The sequence below is a fragment of the Heloderma suspectum genome, chromosome 3, assembly GCF_057233095.1.
Source record: "Heloderma suspectum isolate Gila_16-S chromosome 3, 16-S_ref, whole genome shotgun sequence".
NCBI classification, from domain to species: domain Eukaryota; kingdom Metazoa; phylum Chordata; class Lepidosauria; order Squamata; family Helodermatidae; genus Heloderma; species Heloderma suspectum.
This window is the reverse complement of record NC_139460.1, coordinates 246,443,292-246,465,318: the sequence shown is the minus strand read 5'-3', so window position 1 is coordinate 246,465,318 and position 22,027 is coordinate 246,443,292. Positions and strand designations below refer to the sequence as shown.

Here is a 22,027-nt window from a genome sequence, read left to right as displayed (position 1 = left end):
TTGACAGCTCATCAGTGCTGAGCTGCAAACAAATTCAACCAGTTGAGGAAAAAAACCATCTGTTTTTCTGACATTTTTTCTGTTAATTTGTTTAGGATGGATAGGAAGTCTGAAATGACTTTTCTGGTCCATTTAAACTGATGATCTTCAACTTGTCAAGAGCTGGGACCCACCTGGATACCCAACCTGCAACATGGGACTCGCTTCCCAGAGCCCATGCACCTGGGAATGGAGCCCAGTTGTAAAGGGGTGGAGCCTATGCACCTGGAGCAAAGTCAAGGACTGAAGGGGTGGAGCCTATAGAAAAAGTGACGCCGAGGTATACAGTGCTTCTGTGTGCTTACAAATAGCCTGTCACCAAGCAGTACATCCATATGTTATACTAAGTCAGCCTTCCCCAACCTGATGCCCTCCAGATGTTTTAGACTACAATTCCCACCATTCCTGACTATCGGCTATGCTGGCTGGGGCTTATGGGAGTTGGAAATCCAAAACACCTGGAGGGCACCTGGTTGGGGAAGGCTGTATTAAGCCAACACTGATCCACCTTACAAAATCCAGTCTCCAGTTGTGTCACAATCAGCTTGTTGATTGCATTTGCAGCTGACATATTAAGTCACATGTAAGGTGCCTGGGGAAGTCTCAAACTGGGACCTCCAGCATTTTATTTCATATGCAAATACCATTCTGGTCCCTCAGTCAACCAGACTTTAAGGTCAGAAACAGAGGACCTTCTCACTTGCTCACCACCAAGGGAAGTTAGGTTGGCAAGTACAAGGGAGAGGGCCTTCTCAGTAATGGCCCCATTCCTCTGGAATAAGTTGCCACCTGGGGCCCATCAGGCCAGTGCTGGCTCAAGTTTTTGGAAGTCCCTTGGGCGACACCATCGTTGGGCTCCCTCCCTCAGTGAGTCTACCTTCTCATCACCATAGTGACAAGCTAATATTGCTTCTTATCCTCAAAAAGAGCCAGTGAGCAACGAGGCAGTGGCATCTACTGCTCCTCCTCCTTAATGCCTCTGTTGTCTGGGCCAGAGTGAGAGACAGGTGAACAATGCTGGCTGCAATGGTGAAGAGGAGGAGCAAGTCCAGGGGGCTCTTGTCAATGGGCCCCTGCTGGGGTGTGGGACCTTGACAGGTGTCTAACCATGCCTATGTTGATTATAACCCTGTATCAGGCCCCATCTATGAAGACCTTTAGGAAAGGTCTAAAGACCCATTTGTTTTTGTTGGCTTTCTCCTGGAATGTTGTTTAGGATGATAACTTTAAGCTCCAATTATTTCAGTTTTGGGGGGCTGGCTGTTGGACAGTATTATTGCTGGTGTATGTTTTCTTATTGTTTTTTTTTTGTTATTTTATTGTATTGTTTTTTACTACGTATGCTACCTTGAGAGGGTTGTATCCTTAAATATTGAAAATATTTTAAATACCTACCTACCTACCTACATACAACTAAGTACATAAATCTCTTCATCCATTAAAAATACACGGGGTGGGTTAAGGGTGTAATTTTGACTTTTCAATAAGTGCAAAATTGTGCCTTTTGCACTTTTGACACACCCACGCTGAAGCAACTTACTGATGAAGATATACAATACACACATACATACACACACACCCACACCATTTTCCCAATGAAAATCAACCCTCCACCCCGCAAAACTGCTACTTGTCCTGGCACATAGACTACTTTCAAAAACAAAAATGCTTTAAAGTGTGTCATCAAAGAAGCATTGGTTTTGAAAGTAGTTTCGGAATGGCATGGAAGATAAAATCTCCTGGGAGCCTTCATAGGAGAGAGGCAAAGGGAAATCACAAAATGGAAACATTTTTTTCTGACAAAGTAGGTGTGAAAATTCATCCTCGGTATCAATAAATCATGATCGCATGACGGCAAGCCCTCAAGCGGCAACTGTCCTTTTGTGCTCAGTGCAGGAACCTGACCACTATTGTATTAATACAAAAGCCCAGAGACTGCTGCACCACTGCACTTCTAGGATTTATGATGCTTACAAGCAGGGTGTGAGGTCAGGTGGTGCTCTATGCCAGGCATGCCAGACCAAAAAACAGGTAGACTGGGCTTTTTCTGTGTACCAGCAGCCTCTCCATTTGATGCTGGGCCTGTTTGGACAACAGCATTCACCATTTACAACATTTTGGCCCATTATGTTTTTACTCTGGAAATACAAATCCTTTGAAAAAGTCTCTTACAGTTGACATCAGTAGACTTAGACACCGACAGGTTGTCTAAGCAGGAAAGAGACATTGCTCTGCCCAGCATAAACTCTGTTCTTCCACTGCAGCAATGTGGCTTTCGTTTCTTCCAAACCACAGCTGCCGTAAAGACAAACAAACCCAACACACGTACTGGCGCGATAGATGAAGCCATAGTACTAACGGCATAATCAGTGATAAATTATATTTTATTCCATGAAGTGCAGAGGCGCAATCAAACACAGCTTTTATAGACAGCGCTAACATTTGATAGCTCATTTAGTCTGTATAAGCCTTTCAGTTTCTGAGTTCATCTTTTTTGCAAGAATGCTCTAAAATGTTCCTGGTCATTTACAAAGAGCAACAGCCGGTCCTTCTCCACTTGAGTATCTAAGCTATTAGCAGTTAGCTTTGCGACATATACAAATGCAGGACTGGCGTGTATTCCATTAGCGTGGCAGAACCATATATTTGTGCAAACCTAACTGCTTCAATTAGCAGGTGTAAATTGAAATTTGTTAGCACACGTTTCTTGTGCCATGCATTTTAACACCAAGATCAATTAAGCTTCCTTAATTAATTAAGCCTTCAAAATGCAATCTCATACCACATTATAGCTTCATAACAAACATTAGTGTTTCTGTAGAAAAGAGAATTCATAAGTGAAAGTATCACCAGAAGAATCACATCCAAAAGAACATGCCATAATAACACCAATCCATTCGCTGACAACAATCTGTCTCTACCAGCAAGTGATAATTAAGTCCATTTCCCCTAATACTGCTAATGTGTCTAATTCCTGTTGCTTTTGATATTCTGCAAGCGGAAAATGAAGTACAGTCATGAGGGATTGTAGCTCTAAATCACCACTTGCCTTTGTTCCAAAGGATCTTTCCATCTTTCTACCGCAAACGTAGGAATTAGCAATGAACTGATAACAAACATAATATGCCTGTTGAAAATATCAAATACATTTTGTTGTTGCTGTTGCTGTTGTTGTTCAGTTGTTAAGTCGTGTCCAACTCTTCGTGACCCCATGGACCATAGCACGCCAGGCCTTCCTGTCCTCCGCTCTCTCCCGGAGTGGGCTCAAATTCATATTCCCTGCATCGGTGATGCTATCTAGCCATCTCATCCTCTGCCGTCCCCTTCTCCTTTTGCCTTCAGTCTTTCCCAGCATCAGGGTCTTTTCCAGGGAGTTTTCTCTTCGCATTAGGTGGCCAAAATATTTCAGCTTCAGTATCTGTCCTTCCAATGAGCACTCAGGGTTGATTTCCTTTAGTATGGACTGATTTGACCTCCTTGCAGTCCAGGGCACTCGTAAGAGTCTTCTCCAGCACCACAGTTCGAAGGCATCAATTCTTCGGCACTCAGCCTTCCTTATAGTCCAGCTCTCACAGCCATACGTTGCTACTGGGAAAACCATAGCTCTGATTATATGAATCTTTGTCGGCAAGGTGATGTCTCTGCTTCTTACTATGCTGTCTAGGTTTGCCATAGCTTTCCTCCCAAGGAGCAAACATCTTTTAATTTCATGGCTACATTCACCGTCTGCGGTGATCTTAGAGCCCAAGAAAATAAAATCTGTCACTGCTTCCATTTCTTCCCCTTCTATATGCTAGGAAGTGATGGGGCCAGATGCCATGATCTTCGTTTTTTTAATGTTGAGTTTCAAACCTGCTTTTGCACTCTCCTCTTTCACCCTCAACAAGAGGCTCTTTAGATCCTCTTCGCTTTCTGCCATTAGGGTGGTATCATCTGCGTATCTGAGGTTGTTGATAATTTTCTCGGCAGTCTTAATTCCAGCCTGTGATTCATCCAACCCGGCGTTTCTCATGATGTACTCTGCATATAAGTTAAATAAGCAGGGCAACAATATACAGCCTTGTCATACTCCTTTCCCAATTTTGAACCAATCGGTTGTTCCATGTCCGGTTCTTACTGTTGCTTTTTGACCCTCGTACAGGTTTCTCAGGAGACAGGTAAGGTGGTCTGGTACTCCCATCTCTTTAAGAATTTGCCACAGTTTGTTGTGATCCACACAATCAAAGGCTTTAGCGTAGTCAATGAAGCAGAAATAGACATTTTTCTGGAATTCTCTTGCTTTCTCCATGATCCAGTGAATGTTGGCGATTTGATCTCTAGTTCCTCTGCCTCTTCTAAACCCAGCTTGTACTTCCGGTAGTTCTCGGTTCACATAGTGCTGAAGCCTAGCTTGTAGGATTTTGAGCATAACCTTGCTGGCATGTGAAATGAGAGCAATTGTACACTAGTTTGAACACTCTTTGGCATTGCCCTTCTTTGGAATTGGAATGTAAACTGACCTTTTCCACTCTTGTGGCCACTGTTCAGTGTTCCAAATTTGTTGGCATATTGAGTGCAGCACTTTAACAGCATCATCTTTTAGGATTTTAAATAGCTCAGCTGGAAGACTGTCATCTCCGCTAGCTTTGTTTTAATGCTTCCTAAGGCCCACTTGACTTCACTCTCGAGGATGTCCGGCTCAAGTTCAGTGACCGCACTATCATGGCTATCAGGGACATTCAGATCTTTCCTGTATAGTTCTTCTGTGTATTCTTTCCACCTCTTCTTAATCTCATCTGCTTCTGTTAGGTCCCTGCCTTCTTTGTCCTTTATCTTGCCCGTCTTTGCACAAAATGTTCTCTTGAGATCTCCGATTTTCTTGAAGAGATCTCTAGTCTTTCCCATTCTGTTGTTTTCCTCGATTTCTTTGCATTGTTCATTTAAGAAGGCCTTCTTGTCTCTCCTTGCTATTCTCTGGAACTCTGCATTCAGTTGGATATATCTTCCCCTTTGTCCCTTCCTTTTCACTTCCCTTCTTTCCTCAGCTACTTGTAAAGCCTCATCAGACAGCCACTTGGCTTTCTTGCATTTCTTTTTCTTTGGGATGGATTTCGTTGCTGCCTCCTGAACAATGTTACGGACCTCCGTCCATAGTTCCTCAGGCACGCTGTCTATCAGGTCTAATCCCTTAAATCTATTCCTCACCTCCATTGTATATTCATAAAGGAAATGATTAAGTCATACCTGAATGGTTTAGTGGTTTCCCCTACGTTCTTCAATTTAAGCCGAAATTTTGCAAGAAGCAGCTCATGATCTGAGCCACAGTCAGCTCCAGGTCTTGTTTTTACTGACTGTATGGAGCTTCTCCATCTTTGGCTGCAAAGGACATCATCAATCTGATTTCGATATTGACCATCTGGTGATGTCCATGTGTAGAGTCACCTCTTGTGCTGTTGGGGAAGAGTGTTTGCTATGATCAGTGTGTTCTCTTGGCAAAACTCTTATTAGCCTTTGTCCTGCTTCATTTTGTACACCAAGGCCATGCTTGCCTGTTATCCCGGTGATTTCTTGACTTCCTACTTTAGCATTCCAATCCCCTATGATGAAGAGGACGTCTTTTTTTGGTGTTAGTTCTAGAAGGTGTTGTAGGTCTTCATAGAACCGATCAACCTCAGCTTCTTTGGCCTCAGTGGTTGGGGCATAGACTTGAATTACTGTGAAGTTGAATGGTTTGCCTTGGATTCGTACTGAGATCATTCTATCATTTTTGAGATTGTACCCCAGTACTGCTTTTCCCACCCTTTTGTTGACTAGGAGTGCTATTTCTTCTCAGGGATTCTTGCCCACAGTAGTAGATATAATGGTCACCTGAATTAAATTCGCTCATGCCTGTCCATTTTAGTTTGCAGATTCCCAAGATGTCGATGTTCAATCTTGCCATCTCATGTTTGACCACCTCCAGCTTACCTTGATTCATTGATCTTACATTCCAGGTTCCTAAACAATACTGTTCTTTACAGCATCAGACTTTCTTTTCACCACCAGACACATCCACAGCTGAGTGTCCTTTCGGCTTTGGCCCAGCCGCTTCACTCTTTCTGGCGCTACTTGGAAATTCCCTCTGCTCTTCCCCAGTAGTATATTGGACACCTTCTGACCTGAGGGTCTCATCTTCCGTCATCATATCTTTTAGCCTTGTGATACATCCCATGGGGTTTTCTTGGCAAGAATACTGGAGTGGGTTGCCATTTCCTTCTCCAGTGGACCACATTTTGTCAGAACTCTCCGCCATGACCTGTCCGTCTTGGGTGGCCCTGCATGGCATAGCTTATGGCTTCACTGAGTTATGCAAGCCCCTTCGCCACAACAAGGCAGTGATCCATGAAGGGGATCAAATACGTTAGCCACCCTCTAAAATGCTTTCTAAATTTCTACTAATTTAAAGCACTAGATCAGATATCCGAAGAAATCTACTAGGAATTCTACATCGAAACATTCCCATTTCTTCAAAAAGGAGAGCTACAACTGCAAGCAGAAGCCAGCTTCCAGGATATATTGTGATGAGTTTGGGGATAGTCTAAATGACCTTTCAGGGATCCCTTCCAGCCCAGTACCTCTGACATCAGATTCAGGATCCCTTCTGGCTCTGTGACTTGTTCGCACAATCATGGAGGGAAAATAAACCATGGTGGCTTATTTTCCCTCCCCCCGCATGCCAGTGGCGAGCCGCCTAACTAGCATACTTACTCTCACTGAGCATGGATTGCTGTGACATCTGAACCCAGTGAGGGTGGGTGGCTAGGGTGGTTTACAAACCACCCTGAAATCCATGGCTTGTCTAGGGTTTCAGGGAGGTTTGTAAACCACCCCAGCCACTCACCCTCGGCAGGTTTGGACATTACAACAACTTGTGCTCGCAAGCGTAATTATGCTAATGAGGAGGATAGCGACTGGCATGTGCAAGAAGGTATATATAGGCAGGGAGGTATAATTTACCTCCATGATCGTGGGAACCTGCCCTGTAAGTCTTGACTGGACCATTTCTGTAGGTAGAGCCCTCAGTGGAGATGGGGGCAATACCACTTAAGACCTGACAAAGGACACCTGATAAGGTTCTCGTGATGTGCTTCAATGGCAACTAGGATGGCCTATGAAGGCACAGGTCTTTTATTTTTATATTTTAAGGATGAATATCTGTGCTGGAACTGAGACTGGAAAGGAAGCAGAGAGCTGACTTTGTCCTCTGCAGGAAATCCTATGGCACTACAGGTACCTAGGGATGTACGGACTGTGTAAAATCCATTCCGTCTATGTTTCACCGATTCTCAGGTGTCTTTTGTTCCATCATCCGCCCACAGACAGATGCGAATATTTTTTTTGTCATGCAGAAAACTACGCAAATAATTACGTAAATATTTGTGTAAGTATTTATATAATTTACCTCTGTGTGTAACATTTAGTGTATTGTCCCCCATTCCATTCAGCATTTCCTCAGCAGAACCTTGCGTATTTTTTTTACGGATTTGTATGCATAAATTTCAGGAAAGTAAAAGAATCATCCCAAAGTCCATGGACTCATGCAGCCTGAGGGGGGCACTCTGCAGCAGATTCCACAGGTCAGATTCTTAGAAATCTGAGCTCATTTTAATCCATCTCGAATTTCTTCAGCATCCCTACAGGTACCCCTAGAAATCGGATGGGGAAAAGGAATCTATTGGGCCTGTTAATTCTGTGGACCCTCACTTTATGCCTGAATATATGTGTAAATAAATCTTATGCCACAGAAATACCATAAGTCTCCAGTAACTGTCTTCTGGAGAAACAACACAAGTGTTGGAACCCCTGAAACCTTTCATTGCTAAGAAGTGGCATGCGCAACGATCTTTATGTGAACTATGGGAATTATAAACATAGTTCTAGCTACAGAATTTTCCCATATCTTGTCAAGGAATATGGAATGTTTTTACTGGAGTACTGGCAGATTACGGGATGAAAGTACTCGGGCTGTGGAGGTGTGAGAGAAGGGAGGGAAGGAGGATCTCTCATTTAATGAGACATAGTGTTTGACAATCCATATAGCTAGTACAGGATTCTACAGGTATGTTGCTAAATCTATCAGATAATGAACATTTAAATTTTGCAAAAATTAAACTTTAAACAGAAAGCCTTCTGAATTGGTCAGCTGAGATGGATTGTCTGCCAGGATTTACGATGTAACAATGAAAGCAAATTTATGTTTACCCCCCCGCTTCTTTAGCAGAAGATGCAGTTTTGTTCACTATTGCAAACCTTCCTAATGACATTCACAAAAAAAGAAGCTGCCACGGGACAGAAGGGGAAAAGTAGCTGCTATGCACCAGACACATTGGAAGCTGCTATGCACTGGACGCATCAGAAGCAAGTGGCAGTTTAAGGATCAAGTCTATAGTCCAAAGGGAGGGGGAATATAGGACTTGGTTAAAAGGTTTGTACTCTGCACATAAATAAGAATGCCTGGCAAACTGGAAAACCTCTTCCAACGTGGTCTATAATCTGCTAACGACATATACATACCTTTGGGCATGTTGCCCATGGGTTTGTTTAGTCCTCTTACTAATTATAACTTCAGTGTACAGGAAATGACACTGTCCATGCTGTCTCTATTGTTTTGTGTTTCCTGTCCTCTATACACTGAAGAGTAAAGGGCAGATCATATGCATGATGAATAAATACATATTTAAGCACTCGCTCCTTCTCAACAGTGATGCCCGAATGGCAGACCTGTGGAAATTACTAAGAATTGTATCAGATATTCATCTTTAAAAGTTAAAAATAACAAACCCTGGGGGGAGAGGGGTATTTTGTTACCAAGGGTTCATATAAATAAATCTCATAAATGTACTAAGTCAACAATTTCACTCTATAGATTCTATTGCGTTAGTTGTTTGTTTATATTCCTGCTTTTCATCCAAGGAGCTCAAGCTGGTATACCTGCTTCCCCTGCCCATTTTTATTGTCACAACAACCTTGTGAGGAAGATGTGGGGTTAAGAGAAAGTGGCTGGCCCAGTGTAACCCAGTGAACTAACATGGTTGAATGGGAATGTCAACCCAGGTCTCCCAGTCCTGGTCCAGAATTCTAACCACTACACCAGACTGGCTCTGTCTGATGCCCTTTTTTATTGTTTTGCTTTTAGTACGCTATCTCTGCTTATACATAGAAAAATGGGGTTTTTCATCTTCTATTTTTTCTCAAACACACAATACCTGGAGAAGAAGTCTATCAATGGCTACTAGTCTGGATGACTATGTGCTACCTCCAGTACCAGAGGCAGTAAGCTTATGTACACCAGTTGCTGGGGAACATGGGTGAGAGGGTGCTGTTGCACTTGTGTCCTGCTTGTGGTTTCCTGGTTGACAGCTAGGTGGCCACGGTGTGAACAGAATGCTGGACTAGATGGACCCCTGCTCTGATCCTGCATGGCTCATTAGGCATGGCGGAGAATTTCTCCCCGAATCTTCGGGGGGCTGAGTGCCAACGCATTCGGCCCCCCGAAATCGGCGCTGAAATTCTCCGCCACCCCCCCCCCCCGGGATGGGACTTACCGTAGTCGAATGTCCCTCCTGGCGGCGGGTCCCGGCGGCGGTTCGGCGGGCTTTCGGCGGGGGCGGCAGCCAGTCTTTCGACTGGCTGCCGCCGCCGCTATTACAGCTGAAGTAAAAAAAACCACAACAACCCCGTGATAGGCTACGTAACAATTAACGTAGCCTATCACGGCTAGATCTCCAAAGTCAGCCGTGATAGGCTACGTTAATCATTACATAGCCTATCACGGCTGACTTTGGAAAAAAAAAAGCACGTACGCAAATGGTGGCCCCCATGGGGCGCCGCCATTTGCATTCCTTATTTGGTCCCGGTAGTCTACGTAAAGATTTACGTAGACTACGGTGTAGTCTACATAAATCTTTACGTAGACTACCGGGACCAAATAAGGAACGCAAATGGCGGTGCCCATAGGCTGCTGCCATTTGCGTACGCGCTTTTTCCCCCCCCCCCAAAGTCACCCGTGATAGGCTACGTAACGATTTACGTAGCCTATCATGGCTGACTTTGGAGATCTAGCCGTGATAGGCTACGTTAATCATTACGTAGCCTATCACGGGGTTTGTTTGCTTTTTTTACACTTTCGCGGCCGGGGAGACGGTGCGCTTCTCCCTGGCCTGAATTTTGGCCGGGCGAGGCGGGAAGCCTCCCCCCCAGCCTGAATTTCGGCCGGGCGAGGCGGGAAGCCTCCCCCCCAGCCTGAATTTCGGCCGGGCGAGGCGGGACGGCTCCCCCCCCCTCGCCTGAACTTCGGGGGGAGCAGCGAAGCGCCTTCCCCCCACCGCAAAGCACCCCTGCGAAAAGGTAAGTGACTTTCGTACATCCCTAATGGCTCTTCTTATGTTCTTATGTATGTCTTCCCATTACCAAAGACACAGAATTCTGCCCACTATAGCATGCCCTGTTCATTCCAGAAAGAACTGCCTGGCTTGGAGGGGGGAGGGTCCCAACTTACTATAATGTCTTCAAAGCAACTCACTTCCTAGCCTTGGCTGCAAGTAATCACAACCACTACCTATCAACACTGCACATCTGAAGCACTTTTACCTTCCACAGCTCTCCCCATCCTACCCGCCACCATGGAAATATGAAAGTGGCAGTTCTGTGAGAAGGCTCAAGATGTCTTAACAAAGAATTCTCCCTAAGGGCCTTCTGAGCTCCTTAGGGAGAACCATGACAGTTAAACTAGTTTAAAATTAGTTTAAGTAGTTGCATAGATGCAGCTAGTCCACATTAAGGGAACCGAAGAATGCACCTCCAGAGAATTAAAACAAAACAAAACTTCTGGTTTCTGCTTTTAGAAAGATTGCTCTTGTGCATATGTGTACATGTGCTGTGCATATATCTATTGCCCATTACTCTTCTAACTGCATCATGATTTAATGAACTTTTGAGCCTTTATTAATACAGCCCTAAATGGAATGACTTGTGGCTCTTAGTACAGTGCTACGGAGTTCAATGGAACTTGTTTGCAAGTGAGAGTCTGAGGTCCAATTCAGATGCAACAATTCCAGTCCAACAAACGATGATTGACTGGGTGGGGAATGGGATGTGTGCCCACATGCTTCCTTTTCCCCACTCACTTATGCCTTAATTCAATATTTCCTGCTGTGTAGAAACCCGAGTTTCCTGTGACATCCGAAACAGGAAACTGCAGTTTGAGCAAGCCATACCAACTGCTACATCAAACCAGGATCAAAGTGTAGTGTAATATCCTGGTTTGTAAGGAAGTAGCTCAGTGGTAGAGCATCTGCTTTGTGTGCAGAAGGTTCAATGCTTGGTATGTCCAGGTAGGGCTGCAAAATTCCTGCCTGAAACCCTGGAGAGCCACTGCAAGTCAGTGCAGACAGTACTCAGCTAGACAGAACAATTGTATGACTCAGTATAAGGCAGTTTCCTATGAGCATGCAGGCACATCGCTCAGTCCAATGTGGACATACAGCCCAGTCCAATAAATCATTGTTTGTTGGACTGGAGTTGTTACATCTGAACTGGGCCTGAAAATCAAAATATTATGGCTAAATAGAGAAATATAGTTTAAGAACTGATCAACTAGCTAGCGTTCTGAAGTCTGTAGAAGATATCCATCAGATTTATTTATTATTTTAAAATATTTATATACTACTTCCCATTTTAAAAATACCAAAGTGGTTCACAACGTATTACAAAACAATACCTCATTACACATCTGGCCATGATGCTGCCAGATGGGACTCTGCAGGGTGCGGCACAGACAGCAAGGCCTCTGCTGAAGATCACAGTGGTCTAACGTGTCTATATCGGGGGAGATGATCTTTCAGGTAACCTTGTCCTTATGATTTATGATCTGCCTTGACTGTATCTGGGCTAACATGATTGAACTTCCTCCATTCAGCACTTCAAGAAATATTCTTTCAACACCCTAGGCCCTTGTGCAATATTATGATTTCCAATGACATGTGACAGAAATTCCAGCCGGTGCACATGCTGTGGTTGAAGAATTTGGAGTGAAATGTGAGCTGAAAGAATGTCTTTGCCAAAAAAAGAAGTCAAGCAGAATAGATCCTTTTCCTACTGAGAATATTAAGGCTGCAATCCTGTACCCACTTACAGTACAGGGACAGGATTGCAGGGACCACCCATAGTTTTATAATTGAAAAGAATTTGTTAGTAGGTTTGTTTCATTTAAAAAACCTCTCACAGCTAGAGGTCAGCCTTAAAGTCAGCAAAATACAGACCAATTCCCATGGTGTCCAATGTTTTATTACAAGAAGACCCATGAGGAGGGCCGTCTTCAGGGAGAAAAGATGAATGCAAGCAATGCAAAATGATGATGATAGAATTTCTCATGAGAAATGTAGATTAGTCAACATTTCTCAAGTATATCCATATTTTTTCTTTACTGTACTATTATGCAATTTCAGGTGAACAGTTCTTTACCCTTCCTTTCTTTTCTTTTAAATGCTTTAGTGATGCCAGCAGTCACAGCTATGCAAATCAAACATAATGCTGACTGTACAGCATTATCACTTTGGAAAGTGTGAAAGCTACTGTTATATTTAACTACATGGAAGACACCAGTGGTAAAATCGCTGACATGGGATTGTGCCATACTGCTATTTCTAGGCCTACAAACAAAAATCTCCTTGATAGCAAAACACCATGATATTCCTACTAAATTAAATGTGTGATCCTATTCATGTTTAGATAGAAAAGGTCCTACAACTCCCAGCATTCCCCATGCTGGCTGGGGAATGCTGGGAGTTATAGGACTTTTTTCTGTTTAAACATGCATAGGATTATGCCCTAACAGAATTAAATCCCCTGCCGCCCCAATTAACAAGTGTCATTGTTGCTTGCCATGACAGATGCTTTTGCCATGAAGAGAAGCTAATGGGCAGTATCCAATACTGCCGCTGTGCTAGCAGGGATGATAGTGCAATGGGAAATTTAATGCTTGCTGGTGCAACTGGAAACAACACAAAACAACCACTTCCGGAATGGGACAAGTCAGCGGAGGCCATTCCTGCTAGCACAGGGGTACGGAAAGTCTTTCAACCTGAGAGCCGAATTCCATTTGGGTGAAGGTCTCAGGGGCCATATTCAAGTGGTGGGTGGGTCCAAAGGCAAAAAGCCACCCCACCCTCGAAGTACAAGCATATTTTAGCTTAAAGCTCTTACTGCCAGTAACTAAGACTTAGGAGAAGCATTTCCACCTTATAGAATGCAGATAAAACTGCACAGAAGCTAGGAAAGCACCAAATGATTCATGGCTGGAAGAAAGAGGATGGGGCCAAGAGAAAGGGGTGTAGGCTTTTGATGACCCTCAGAGGGCCTGGCTGGAAGCCCCAGAGGGATGGATTTGGCCCTTGGGCTGGAGGTTCTGCACCCCTGCACTAGCATAATGTGTTTAGACCTGGCAGACTGCCAGCATTGGATACTGCCCTATATCTTAAAGCATCATAAAAGAAACTTCTTTACTTCTAGTTGCACCTTCTGTCACTTGTCAAAGACATTCGTCTGTCATGAGATGAGCGTTTCTCTCAAGTCTGCTTATTCTAATACATAATAATAGTACTATGAGTAAAATTATTAGCCTGCACACACTTACTTGGGAGTAAGCATCATTGAACCCAATGGCTCTTAGTTCAGAGTATGATGTCAGGGTTGGATCGGAGCCCATAGAGCCCCAGAGCAGTTCTGATTCTGAGCAAGAGATAGAAACTGTGGGAGAGGAACCCGTGCGCTGTTCAGAGGGGCTGCCAGAGGGAGATTCCCTCCCTGCTCACATTCATGAGAGTGGTAGCGACCCTGGCAGGCAGGGGGAGGGACAATTGGAGCTTCGGAACGCTAGGTGCCGGCGAAGGGACAAGCGGGAGATGGAGGGCGCTGAGAGGAGGCGCTCAGCCCGCTTGGCGTGACGTCAATAGCTGCACCCCGATGCCTCATGGGAAAGGGATGGACTTTCGCCTCCTATCCCTTAAATTCAGAGGTTTCCTGCCTCTGCCCTCCAAACGGAGATCAACTAATTCACTAAGGCTAGAAACCTCTGGTAGGCAGCTCTCTTAAGTTTCCCTCATTAGGCTCATGCAATTAGCATCTGTAAGCATCATTAGGTTGAATGGAAATAAAGCCTTGGAAAAGAGCCCTATTGTCTCTGCGTGTTGATTCTGGCTACTTGAGGATTTCAGAAGGCAGCAAGGCCACTCCTGACATATTCATGTATAGGATTGTACAGTTAATATACTTGGGAGAGTTCTGTTTGACCTATAGTCTACATTTGTCCTTAGGGTTCAGATCTTATTGGAATACCATTTACTAGTCCACAACATTGACTTCCTTTGTTTATTGCTATCTGCCCAATATCAGCATTTCTTATTTTATTCCCCCCTCCATTTTTGCTCCCCCTTTTTGCTCAAAGAAGTACAAAAGACAGCTTACAGTGAGACACAATACGACAATTGTGAGTTTCAACTACCAGTGCTTTCATCCTTTTGTCCCTTCCCCATGATTCCTCTGAGCTGATGTAAGTTCTCAACTAAAAGCTTTAGTATTCCTCACTATTTATCAATCTGGTTGATAAACACACAATTACAGACGACACACACAAGAATCCACCACAGATGCAGACAGTACTCGACAGCATTCCATGGCGCTACAGATGGGAAATGTTGAGAGAACATTTTTCTACCTTTCCCTTACACTATTAGTTTCTATTCCAGAAGTATACATGCACACAAACAGCAAGCAAGCGACAATGGACAGAGATAATACACGAGTCTCTAATGTTTCCGCTTTACCTACAACCGTGTCCTTCCATCAGAAACCTCTAAGTGATTTGCTTCTGGCACTAGCATTAGCAATCCCACAATATAGACTGTTGAAAAAAATGTTGCTCAACATTAGAGACAGGTACAAGATATTTAAAAGGGACTAGGGTGGCTCTAAACAACATGTTAGGGGTTAACTCGTGATACCCAAACAAACATTTAGAAAACATGCACAGCATAGTCACTGCCAGTGAGTTATGTCATTCTTGCTAGCTACAAAAATCAAATATGTGATATCCTAAGTGGGGGAATAAAGACATACACATCTAAACATGGCAAAGACACGAACGAGGCAAAAATAAGAGGTCGGAGATGCAACATGGACATTTTTATAAATCACATGTGATGCACAATGGGACCCAACAAGGGATCATCAGTTTACTTCGAATTTAGTAAATACTGAGGAAGATGGTGATCAGAAAGTAGGAGAGTTGACATGTGCTTCTCAAAAAAAATGAAGTGGGCATTACCTCCCCTCTCCTCCTTCCACACCATACTCTTGCCATTTATTTACATCTTGAAATAGGGCCCAGGTGAGTGATGAGACTATATGAAGTACAAATCAATAATGGAAACAAACTGGCTATGATACAGATTATTGTGCATGCAGACCTTCCCATTTCATTCTTTTAGATAGAAATACTCCGTGGGCACATGGGAACTGAGTGTTGGATGTACAAAATATTCCCCTATCACAGAACAGGAAAGGAAATCCCAGTGTGTGAACAGTGGTGTATACACTGGTACCCGAGGATCATTCATGGGCCCTATCTGGATCCTCTAGAATTATTCAGTTTCTCTTTTTAAAAAAATAAATAAATTCCTACACTCTTTTCAGGTAATAACTACAACTGCACATCATCAGCTCTGGCTTTTCCATGGTGACTAAGGGCAGTCTGGCAACAGACAGGCTGCTTCAATGCACTAGACTCCCACAAGACACGCAGGGACTGTGCCGATAACAGTGCTGCATATCCAGTTTAACATTCCATCAGGGCCAAACTAAACATCGGAAGGCAGGTGTGTAACAGTCTGCAGGAGATTTTTCTTTTAAACGAAAAGACATTGTGGGAGGCTGCAAGGGAAAGGGGCTGCTCTGCCATTTTCCCTGGCCATTTTTCCACTCAAAAATTGAGGGTAATTTTCCACCCACAGGGGGAAAACCTATGTTTACTAATATCCCCACCCCCTGCAACCACCACAGGTGGAAAAGCAGCTTGGCAGGGGGTCAATATTGAGGAGAAAATTGGCCACTGGGGAAAAGGTTAAGTAAGCCCCCTCCCCCCCATACCATCTTCTACTCAAACTGGTGGCCTCCCCTGGCTGCTTTTCATTAAAATAAAAAAGCATCGGGAGACTGCTACACATATTTGCTGTGCAGCTTTTAGTTTGGCCCTATGTTACAGGCAGATTAGTCAGAACTGCAAGGGCATTGTGCAGATAAAGTCGCTGAAAGATCAGCTATGTTGATGGGTGCTATAGAAATCTAAATAAAGAAAACAGGCACCAGGTGTAGGCAGGCATTCAGCCTGCTCGCATGAAGCCTAAAAGTGTGTGTGTGTGTGTGGGGGGGGAGAGATGGGCATGCACACAAGCCCGACCCCCAACATCCCTGTTCCAGTCCTAAACCTTCCTGTGTTGAGGGGCAAGATCTGAAAGGACTTCAGAAAAAGCAACATTCTTGACCACACAGAAGCTTCTACTTGTGTTCTTGCCATCATGAATAGAATCCTCCTTCAGACCATCCTCCTCAACACCGGAAGGTCAGGGACAGAGTGGAGGGGGGACCTTGCGTGACTGCCCCGTCCCTTCCCTGCTTTCAGCCTTCTGTGAGCAGGCTGCGTGGCTGCACAGGGCTAATCTGTAACGTAACTATATGCTTAATGTATCCAACGTGGTCTCTCCCCTGCCCCCATCATGCCCTCCTTTTCATTTCTTCCTTGCCAGGATCAACATATTCTTACTGAGACTGTATGTGTAAGGAAGGACTCTAGGAATTCACACGGCTGTGATGTCTCCACACAGCACGGTCCCATCTGTCTGGTGCAGAATCTGCTGGCACATGTGTCCGTTCTTTTGTTTCCTCTTCTTTTTTTAAAAGCAATGCTTAACAGCCCTTATGGTTCTACAGAAAAGACTGAGAATTGGATAGTGCTTACTCTGGGTTCAGAAACCAAAAGATAACGCATGTGGACTTTCCAGCTGTCAGTGAGCAGCCATTCTACCTTTCACGCAGTTCTCTAAGACGACACAATAATTTCCTTCTGCCCTTATATTACCTTCAATGCCTCCCATAATGTCCATCATCTCAGTTCCTATTGAGAATACTCCCCACTGGAATAAAGGGGGATAATGGAAGCAAACGTCGGCAAATATGACTCATTTAAACCCCTTAATGTGTTCCTTGCATGAAGGGGCAAAGCATGTAGAAAGGGGCTGCTGCTCTGCCCCCAGCTGACTATGCATAACTCCCCCGGCCTTGCGCCCACTGTCCCTGTGTTAACATGGGTGTTTGAGGCAAGGAAGCATCCACACATAAACCTCTGCACTAATAGGCTTCCCCACATCCTGGAACCCTGGTCACACAAGGATCCAGGTTTCGGGGAAGCCTACATGTGTGGAGGCTTATGCACACGCACGTCCCCACTTCAGACATCCACGAGGGTGGGAACATCAGTGTATTGGCAGGGGCACAGGAACAGCTCCAGAACCCCTTTCTACACACTTTGTGCCTTTGCACAAGTAATGTTGAGGCTTTAGCTTGACTTCAAAATTATGTCCTGTGCTTTCAGAATTTGACAATTTGTGTAGAAAATAAGCCAGTTTGCGTGACACCCCAGGCTCACCGTGGGTTATTTAACCCACAGTGAGCTGTGGTGCATGCCGGGCACCATTTGAATCTGCCACCCCTGATGGGGTTGCAGCGTGTCTTCTGAGCCTGGCCATCAGGGGATACATGAGAGTTAAACAATAAGGTTTAACTCTCAATGGCCAGGTTATGGCTTGATCCAGAACATAAAGTGAAGCACTTTCTATGGTTTTTTTCACCATACAGAATGCTACTATCATATAAACACTTACCTCTCCCAACATGAATGGGAGTTGTACAAGAGCAGAGGTGATCTTGTACATTCTGTCTTTTTCCAGCATACTTGTTATGAACTAGGCTTACATTGGCCAGCTTGACACAACTTGGTTCCATTTTAAAAAGGACAAAACTCCAATTTGGGGAGTCAGTAAGGCTTGCAAACTAACCAGCCCGAAGTAAAATGTGTGACATAGCAAAGGACCTCTTACGCCTTTTATCCTGACCAGGCCTTTCCAGGAAGTGCTTTGTGTTTATTGTCTGCTTGCAGGCCCCATGGAATTTCAGTGTGAATGCTCATCAGGTGCCCTGACAATGGCATATGATGCCATCTGTCTAACTGAATCCCGCACTGCCCACATCCTTGCAGTTATCTCCAATCTCAGATTGGAGATAACAGTGGGAATTCCTCCTTGGATTCTGTCCCCTGAAGGAATCCAAAGAGGCTCTGCGGACCAGATGGGGAACCTCTACAGGCTGGATTAGGCCCATGGGCCAGAAGTTCCCCATCCCTGGTTTAGCTCATCTCCAAACTGGTTTTTCATACTCACTACCTATTGCAGTCTTGTACTTCTTCATGTCCCAAGCTTCAGGTCCCAAGGAGAAGGATGGATACCCTTAAAGGGAAGGACCTTAATGCCTAGGGATTCTAACTGATTTAGCTTTCGGGTGGAGTCCACTGCTATGGGATAAAAGTTCCTGTTTCATTCTGTTCTGGACAACATGTGGAAAGCTGCCTGCCTCCCAGACCCTGAATATGGCTTGGAAACTGACTTTAATTCCTGGAATTCCTGGAATTCTGCAACTTAAGCAAGTAAGTGCCCTATCTCTCAAGAGTAGAAAACATTTTAGAAATATCTTCTTTTTTCTATGTTTTGAATTCCACGTGAGCTGATTCTCTAACAATAAACCTATTTTTAATATATTAATGTTCCAATGGATTGAAGCCCTTGGCATCTACCAATTCACGTGCCTCAGTTTCTCCTATGAAACTCTGTTGTGCTACATGCAGTTATTTTTAAGCCAATATTTTCATAGAAGAAACTGAGGTACCCTAAATACCAAAGGAAGTTAGACTGGCAGTGGTTGATCGTAACCTTTTTGTGATTTTTTAAAAAAAAAATTAAACAAGGTGCTAGCTGAGCTTGCACAATTAGGAGGCTTTAATGTCTCCTCCTCTTCTTTGGCTCCAGGCCACCCACAATACTAATCTTACCTTGTATGCAGCTTGCCTCATAAACTGCTTTGCAGGTTGTTTCCAGATAGCTGGCACTGTGATGACCCATCGTACCTCAGAGTTTTCAAAATCTGAACCTGCCTGATCACTCAGCTCCTGGAGTAAATGAAAGCAAAGAAGTGGTGAGATGCAGAATTGACAGCAGCTGTTTCTAAAAGTGATGCTGTTCTCTAGTGGCTCCTGTGAAAATAACTGGCACTTTCCATGTTTTTTTAATGTTATGTCTACATCAGGCTGTTTAAATAACTGACTGACATCTTAAGAATGCATAGAATGTCAAAGCCAAGGTTTCAGTTACACCTTGTCAAGGATGCCTATAGGAAAATGTGTGATCAGGCAAGGCAAGTTTTTCTCCAGAAAGGAGCCCAAGATCTGGCAAACATAACAGCATATTTTATATGCATCTTTGAAGTAAGGTGGTAGTAGACTGCTCTAAATTAACTTTTCTAAGCATTAATCTTGCTGAAAAATATTTGCTGTATAAATACCATATTCTACCACACTTTACTTATTTTAAATGGCTGCTGTGTATGTTTCCATTATAAAATCACACTTTGAAACTTTTGTCTTGATTGCTTACTCCTTTCCCTGCAGGAAACCCTGAAAACATTTGAGTTTGCTGCTTGGGGGGAAAAAAACTGTTCCCAGTATATAATGAATAGTATTTCAGTGTTTTCTTTAAGAACCTGTGTTCAATTTCTAGAATCAGTGGTATTTGTAACATAGTTCAGGAATGATCCCAAATACAATGACCTTATGGATCTTTTTTCTCTTCTTTGTCCAAGAGGGATAGAATCCAAAAAGGTTTACAATATGCTCCTTCAGAATGTAAAAAATAAAATAAAATCTATATGTACTTAACCAGCAGGCTTGATTGCCATAATAAAATTTTAAACTCCTGGATGAGAACAAATAGCTTCTTATCAAGAAGTAGCTATTTTGAGGCCGATCACCTTACACAGAAAATAATGTTCCTATACCTATTTATTTTTGGTTCAAACACACTGGGTTTCTTCACATGGAGCTTTTATACTGCTATTGAGTGGTTACTCACAGATGTTTGTGGGCCCCTTAGATGACGTCGTTAACCTCCAGGGCGTCTCCTGCACTAAATGACCTTTATTCCATTTCTTAAAAGATCAGAGATAATGAGGTATCAAATTACAGTGTCTGAGTTCCGCTTGAGTTCCCTCCGTGAAAAAGGAAAACCCGCCATAAGAGGAGCTAGACTACAGCACCATCTAGCAGCTGTATAATGAAACATATGGACGACTCCGATAAGGGGGAAAAGGAGGGAGAAAGACGGGGGAAGGAAGCGTGTGTAAAGGGAGTCCATCGTGATCCTGCATTTAAAACAGAAGCAGAAAGCCCCGTTTTAAATGTGGGATTTTAGGCTGGTGTAGAGATGCTCACTGTCAGTTCTCTTGGTTTGCTGCCTAGTGAAGAAGTGCTTCAGCATATAACTGTCACTGTTCTCTAGTTCCTTTCAATGTGCGCCTTTGTTCCTAACCCTTTCCAGCACTGTGTATGGTTCCAGCTTTTTAAAAGACAGGCATAAAGTCAACTCCTCTTCTTTAACCATCCAAAGAGTATTTTGAAAATGTAAGGGGTTAGAAGCAGATATAAGGAACTGCATTATACAAAGTCAAAGCAATTGTCCATCAAACTGAGTACCACCGATCTAGTCTTATTGGCTCTCCAAAGCCTCAGGGTCAAAGTACACGTTATACTGGAGATGTGCTTTAAAGCACAGGCTTACAACTGCCACTCCCTTTCTTTCACAAAAAGCAGCCCTGGGGAGCCCTGATCTTGACCAGGAACATAGTGTCAGGAGAGCTGGAGTTAATCCTTTTCTTCCCATGCCATTTTCCCACTGAAAATTGCCCTTCAACCCTGCTATTTGGCCCCAGACAGAAATAGCACCTGTGGAGGTAAAAGGCAGCACCAGGAGGTGATTTTCAATGGGTAAAGAGTATGGGGAGAAAAGTATTCCCCACTTTCCCCATGGTTCCAGATCTGGATTGAGGGAGGCAGATTCTCTGTGAGAGAAAGAGCGGGAGCACTTGTAAACATGCACTTTAAAACATGTGCTTGATGTAATGTGTTTGACCTCAGGCAAATGCCTTTACAACCTTGCAACTTTAGATCCTTTAACTATGCAGTGGCTTCAATCTGGTTGGCAATCTCAAAGCTGAGAAAACAGGGCTGCACTGCAGTTGGGACCGATGTTGCTCTGGTAGCTTCCCACAGGTCTCCATGGGAGCTTTCTCAAACAGCTCTTTAAAAGGTTGAAAAACCTTTTCATTTCCCCCCTGGAATGGAAAGCAGGGGGCAAGGCAACAGCTCTGGACAACATCTTGGAGAAAGGTAACTCCCACGCGATGGGGGGGGGGGCCTGGATTCCAGGATTATCTCCCCAGAGCTTTTCCAACGCAAAAAGCTGTACTGAGACTCCTATTTTATCGGAGGAAACAGGGCTGATATGTCCCATAATAATATATGCTTTAAGAAATATCAACAACCTCTGAGGGATGATTTAAGAAACATTAACAATATTTGAGAACATCTGAGGACCTGTAAGATCTGTCTGAGAGAAACATGTCTCTGCCAAGGAGAAGAAAGGAGCTGGCATCTACTCCTCCCACATCCTCTGTGTCAAAAGTGCTGAAGACAGAAGATATAGGGGAATTATTTATGCTGATAAAGACTTGATCTTCGCAATTTATGGAGCAAGTCAAAAGGCTGGATTTAATCCAAAATTCCATCACCGCCCTGCAAGAAGCTGTAGATTTAATT

General features: G+C 43.8%; 1 protein-coding gene across 3 annotated transcripts in view; it reads right to left on the bottom strand.

Annotated features, from left to right (window-relative positions):
- HSPA12A (heat shock protein family A (Hsp70) member 12A) overlaps nt 1-22,027 on the bottom strand; it is a 92,333-nt gene that overhangs the window by 25,269 nt on the left and 45,037 nt on the right. For all 3 annotated transcript variants that reach the window (XM_084841963.1, XM_084841964.1, XM_084841966.1), the window contains exon 6: nt 19,211-19,327. In XM_084841963.1, the coding sequence (XP_084698089.1) occupies nt 19,211-19,327 (117 nt within the window). The remainder of the gene's footprint in view (nt 1-19,210; nt 19,328-22,027) is intronic.